At 41.8% G+C, this 6,000-nt stretch overlaps 1 protein-coding gene across 7 annotated transcripts in view; it reads right to left on the bottom strand.

Moving 5' to 3' along the window:
• Window positions 1-964: 964 nt before the first annotated feature.
• MECOM (MDS1 and EVI1 complex locus) overlaps window positions 965-6,000 on the bottom strand; it is a 344,182-nt gene continuing 339,146 nt past the window's right edge. For all 7 annotated transcript variants that reach the window (XM_069792770.1, XM_069792771.1, XM_069792772.1 and 4 more), the window contains 3 exons: window positions 4,307-4,543; window positions 3,563-3,749; window positions 965-2,622 (listed from right to left, as the gene is read on the bottom strand). In XM_069792770.1, coding sequence (XP_069648871.1) covers window positions 2,488-2,622; window positions 3,563-3,749; window positions 4,307-4,543 — 559 coding nt within the window. In that variant the 3' untranslated portion in view covers window positions 965-2,487. The remainder of the gene's footprint in view (window positions 2,623-3,562; window positions 3,750-4,306; window positions 4,544-6,000) is intronic.

Below are 6,000 nucleotides of genomic sequence, written 5' to 3'. Positions count from 1 at the left end.
TTTAACAAAACCTCCTGCCAATCATATTCCCTAAATGTGCCTTTCCCACTGGGTCAGTGCTGGGTTTAATATGCAGTTTGTTACTAACTACCCTGGGTTACTGATACCCAGCGCTGCGCTCCCTCATTGCTTGCTCATGCCAGCTCGCTTGCATCTGGTGATAGCAACCCTTGGTCCCACTGCAAAAAAAGATTCCGCAGTATGGCACATCCACTCTTTCAAGCTACTTAAAGGACAGCCCTGTGCAGTAGCCGGAAAGATCAAGCTTGGCCGAGGGTGGCAGGCAGGGACATCCTCACGGTCCCCTTTGGAGCTCTCAGTCCTCCCATCTCTGCCGATGGGAAGAGCAGTAAAATGTGCATTGCCTGGGCCAACGCCGGCTTTTCCTGGACATCCCACCTCCCACCGCTCTGCAGGTTGTCCAGAAGAAGCAGGGCTTTGGATCTGATTTCAAAGAGAATGCTCAAACTAAAATATTCTTTTTTTTTTTTTTCTCCTTTTAGACCCTAAAGGCTCATTTCATGCAGTTGGATGTCCATTTACCTTCTCAACTATGGATTTTTATCATTCTGGTGAGACAATTTTTTGCTATTAGCCAGCCAAGCCACTGCTTCCCAACATCGTCCCCATGATCAGCAGGCGGGTGCATCACCAGCCCGAGCTCAAGGCTCCACAACAGCGTTCAAAGGTGACCTTGCACCAATCCCTCTTGTAAAATGAAATAGTTCTCTTTTCCAAGGTAGTGTTTTGAACCTTAAAGGACTGATCTAAAAGCCTCCAATGGTCTATTGAGAGACTCTGGATCGGGTCCTAAATTGCATGACCAAGTCCAAGATGCTTCACAGTGCCCCATCCTCTGGTTCCCCCTATCCTCATGACCCCACAGACACAGCTCCCCAGATTGCAGACGAAATATGCCATTTTTGCCCTGATCCAGAGAAAAACAAGACAATAAGGAAAAAGATCCCTTCAGTTTTGTAGTCCTTTATTTTTTTTTAAGTTGATCCTCCCATAGTAATGTACTGAAATGCGTAACAGTTACATTGTACAAAGCATTTAAAGAAAGTACCTCAACTTGCCGATTATTTCAAAATGAGATTATAAACAAAAGGAAAAATAAATCTGGTCCCTCACTAAAGGCCAAAAAAAACCCCCAAAAATAACTGAATACCTTCCGTCATTTATTTATTTTTTTAAAACATAAATTTGGAACACTTCATCTTACAAATAGGATTAACATGAACATAACATCACACAAGCTCGCAGACAACCAGCATAAAATATTGGGTACAGTTTTTTAATCAGAAGAATCATGCTTTCATGAAGAAATTATAACTGTTTATACAATCGAATCAATTTACTGTATTACAAAAAAAAACTAAGTCGCATCTATTAGTTATTTAGTTCATTAAAAGGCAAAAATAAAATAAAAGAGGAATGTAAGAAAATTTCAAACACTGTTTTGCACTCCCATATACACAGATCAGTTCACCTCACTTTTTTTGAAGTACATGGGTGCCTTACATCGTAACGCAGTGGGGGACTGGAGCAGTGCTGTTTGTTATAGGAACAGTGCTATTTTAATCAACAAACAATCGTTTGCCAACAAATAAATACATGGTACACACAACACAAAGAAGAAATTAGAGGGTAGGGGGGAAAGGAAACAATACAACAAAATAGTGACATGATTGTCGAAAATTAAAATCTCCTTACAATGATTTGAACTAGTGGTGCTGTCGATGAACGCGGTGCTTTCACGGAATTATCTGGATGATTTAGCTTCTTGGAGTAGTGAACATTCATAGTTTACAATATACACAAGCCTCTTATGTATTGTTTCTCAGAGTTCTTTTTTTTCTTTCTTTTTTTTTTCCTTGTTTTTCCTTTTTTTTTAACAATGCAGTTGAGAAGGCAAAAGAATTATGGAGAGAACAAAATATTCCCTGTTACTTCTTTCTACATTTACGATGGATAGTGCGCATTTGATAGAACTAGTTTCTTTCTTTGAAGGGCTAAAATGCATAAAGCTTTAATGAAGAGATTTGTACATAAAAGCAACTGTTCCCAATCCTGTGTCAAACTATCTTATACAAAAAGAAAATCAATTCAGTTCCTACTTTAAAGGAGTGCCCATGTGTGTATCAATGCAGTCTTAACCCTTTTGCCCCTGCCCCTCAAAGCCGGGTGAACTGGAAGACACTTTTTTCCCGGCCCCGGTTTACATAATCCATTGAAACTTTTTTTTTTTTTAAGTCGCATTGATCCTCCAGAAGTCAGCAGCTGCCTTTGCTGTGCAAAACAAAATATTGAGAATAAATAGTTTCTTTCTTTTTAAAATTATTCAGTTTAAGGTCACCGGACTTTAAATGAGTGACCCTGCAGATTTATAAGGCATTCTGCTCAGCAGTCTTTTAAATAGTCATATATGAAAGAGCCATGCTACTGGTTTGGACTTGGTCCCATCCTTGGTAAGACTTCACACTGTCATACGTGACTGATGGATTGAATGGCGCTGGATTCTGCAGCGGCTCTCGCCATACTGTGCCACATATTGGGAGAACTGTGGGATGCAGAATGAAGGGAGTCCTTGTCGGAAAGAGAGAGCATCATCGCATACGCCTGGATGGGGAAAGAAAAAGGACGAAGAGGTCATGATCCCGCGGCATGGATCTGAGCTTGGACCCGTGCCACCCCTACGCGGTTAGGGCATCGTTTAGGCTACAGCTGCTATTCTCAACTTATTTAAAAAAAATCAAAACGCATTAGGTAAAACCACTGTCAACCTTTTCACTGACACTTTTGACTCACTAATAGTAATAATAATTTCTGCTTTCATCTGGCTTCACGAAGCTCTGAGAAACCTTTCATAGTAGACAAGCACCCAGAGTCTCCTGTGCCTTTAGATTCTTGGCACAGGAGGCTCTTTTCAAGAGCCTGAGGAATCACATTATCCCTTGGCTGGTCCTGTATTTCACCAAATACCACAGTCCCCTTTGGTGACCTTTTCTGCAGGCATATTCTGCAGCTTTTAAAACAGGAGTCTTTTAAAGGGGCTAAAGAGACCCATTTTAATTAATGTTTAAAAAATTTTCAAGAAATAGCACTAGGATATCAGTCTAGTTATTGCTGTTTTAAAAACATGCTGAGGACCTAGAGGCAGTAACATCCAACAGACTATTAAAAAAACAACACCAAAAAGCCAAGCCAGCCAGAAGATCGAGTCACACCCCTGCAAGGCTGCAGCTCAACTCCAGGGCATCAGTGTGACCACGCTGGCTGTCTGAAAGCAGAGTGGGACTGTTTCTTATCATGGCATTTCTGCGGATGGCAGAAATAGCAAAAAAGTAAGAAAATCCTGCATTATACAGGGACCAGAGCACCCTGCCATGTCTCCGTGGTGCGGTGGGAGCGCAGGGGGAGGTCGGGGCAGGCTGAGGTTTGTGGACATGGAGCACAGCCCTGTCTGATGAAGCTGAAACGACCTTGCCTGCCACACACTAACAGTTTAATCCTTCGGGTATTTGGCGACAATAACATTTTAACTGAGTTAAGCTTTTACCTGGGATTTGGATTTCCTGTACAATGGTTGTTTTAGGTCCTCTGGCAGCTGGGAAGTATTGAAAGCTGCCAATTCAGCTTCACTATATTGATTTTCTTCCATTTTCCTCATTTTGAGGCTATCTGTGAAGTGCCTTATGTGGTCCAAAGCCGAAAGTCCAGTCTTATTATACTCCTCCTCTTTATACCTACAAAAACACCACGGAGGTTTTAATGTCAATTAAACAATCCTCTCTGCATTCCCTCATTCTCTCAGATTTACACATCTGAGCCATTTCTCCCTTTTTTACACTCATAAACCACCTTGCCCTGTGGAACTGTGGTCCTGAAATAAAAGAAATTCCCCTTTCTTTTCTAAAAAGGAGAGGGTGGGCAGCAGGGGCGGGGGAGGGAGAGGTCATCTCTCTCCTAGTGTCTCCTCAGCCTTTCACAAGACCATTACAGGAGACCCAGATCAGTTTATGGAGCAGATAACGTCCCTCCCATGAATGTTTCCTGTCTCACCCAGAACCTGACAATAGTTCCCCGAGCACAGCTATTTTTCCTCTTAAGGGCTACAGATTGCAAGAAGAGACTGAAAACAGGGCTGGTATTGACCCAAACACAGACGCATGTTGCTATCGTAACTGGGAAGCTGGCTACCACGGACCGGTTCCCACAGCACACAGTTTGGTGCTGGCACTCTTCTATGGTTTATTGTTTTTATTTCACGTATCAGGCACACCAATACTCGGAAGGAACCAACCTGCCAGGGGAAGCTTTGCAGTTCATGTCCAAAGTACTCGTTTCCTCGTAATCCTCCTCTGGAGTCCCCTCGTGCATGTCACTTGTAACAGGCTCTTTGACTGCTTTCCCTGCAATTTCACTCTCTTCATCTTCTTCATCCATCATTACTTCATCTTCCACCTCTTCATCATCCAGCAAATCCGAGTTCTGGCTGGCTACCATGGCTTTTTCATCCTTAAAGTGGCTGCCATTCATTCTGAAAGTACCAGAACAAACCCAGGCAATAATCACAAATGAGTTATGAAAGCTCCTCACCAGCAGATTGTCAGAGGCAGATCTGAAAAGGATCTGTCCCAGTAGAATAAAGTGATTTCTGTATTTAATATCTTGTTTAGCTTCAGACGTTTAGGCAGTATTGGAGAAAATACCACTCAAAAATCAGTGGGAGGTTACAGTACCATCAGCATGGGATTTTCCTGTTATCCTGCTAAAACTACTGTTCAAGCGGAGGTATGTTCAGATATCCGTTCCAAATTTTCTCATGCATTATTTCATCTCATGTTTCCAATCATATATGTAGTCTGGGCAAAACAACTCATTGCCTTTTAACAGAAGCTGTAGGGGCCAAGAAACTCTGAAAATCAGATCCAGCATTTTCAAAAATGACATCCAATACCACATTCAGAGTTTTAAAGTCAAAATTACATGCATAATTAATTTTGCACACTACCACCCATTTGGAAGCCATACTACTTCACTGACGTATGGATTACATACATGGGAACCTAAGGGACTTCAGCTGAAGACCTGAAGAGCGGTCTGCAATATTGCCTCCATGCTGAACTACATTATCGACTGATTTGAAGGGTAAGAAGTAATGAAAAGAAAGGCCGTATAGCATTTTAAGTGCATTTATTCTTATTAAACGAGTAATTATAGCAATACGCACATGGAAAACCATTTGGTCTACCCGCTGTTATTACGTTGTCCTTTGCTTTCAGACAATGACTTCTCTTAACTACTTCCTACGGGATTTTATCAAGGACATAATACCCATGCTGAAGTAGGGGCTCATTTGCTAACGGCCTCAACCCTGTAGGATTCTGAGCATCCGCAGCTGCATCGTGTTCACCACATTAAATGAGAGCTAAAGAAATTCAGCACCTCCATGTCGACAAATGCACGGCCAGAGGTACTAGTGGTGTAAAAGGGCTGCACTTGGTGGAGCCACACAATTCACGCTACCAGCATATCTGCTCCGCTGAGTTATGTAGCATGAAGGCCTTGATTCATCTATTGTTCTCATTGTGCAAAAGGTCCTTACTCTTCCAGGAATACAGTTATAAAAATGGAAACTTTATTGTCTGCCCGCAGTTTGCTTTAGACTCCGTGTGCTTCAAACTGTGCGGGACAATATGGAATATATCAAAAGTTTGAGCAAGATAAGGATGAACCCTAGCAATTTATTTGGTATTTAACATTTGACTTGCTGTTGTAACAGACGTACTTTCTTATGGAGCATACACAAGTGAAAGTTGGTTTCTTATACAACAATAGCATCGTTTTCCTAAACATAATAGAGTTTCATCTATTTTCCTAGCAAATTCCAGCTGATTGTCATGAGTTCAGGATTGCATTAAAAAAAAGCCAGGGAATGGTCTGTTTATATCACACTATCAAAAAATCTGAGGCTGTGCAGAGTCGGGAGAGCTG

The sequence above is a fragment of the Haliaeetus albicilla genome, chromosome 9 (assembly GCF_947461875.1).
Source record: "Haliaeetus albicilla chromosome 9, bHalAlb1.1, whole genome shotgun sequence".
NCBI lineage: Eukaryota > Metazoa > Chordata > Aves > Accipitriformes > Accipitridae > Haliaeetus > Haliaeetus albicilla.
Note: the sequence above shows the minus strand (reverse complement) of the source record. Positions and strands in the feature narration are given on the sequence as shown.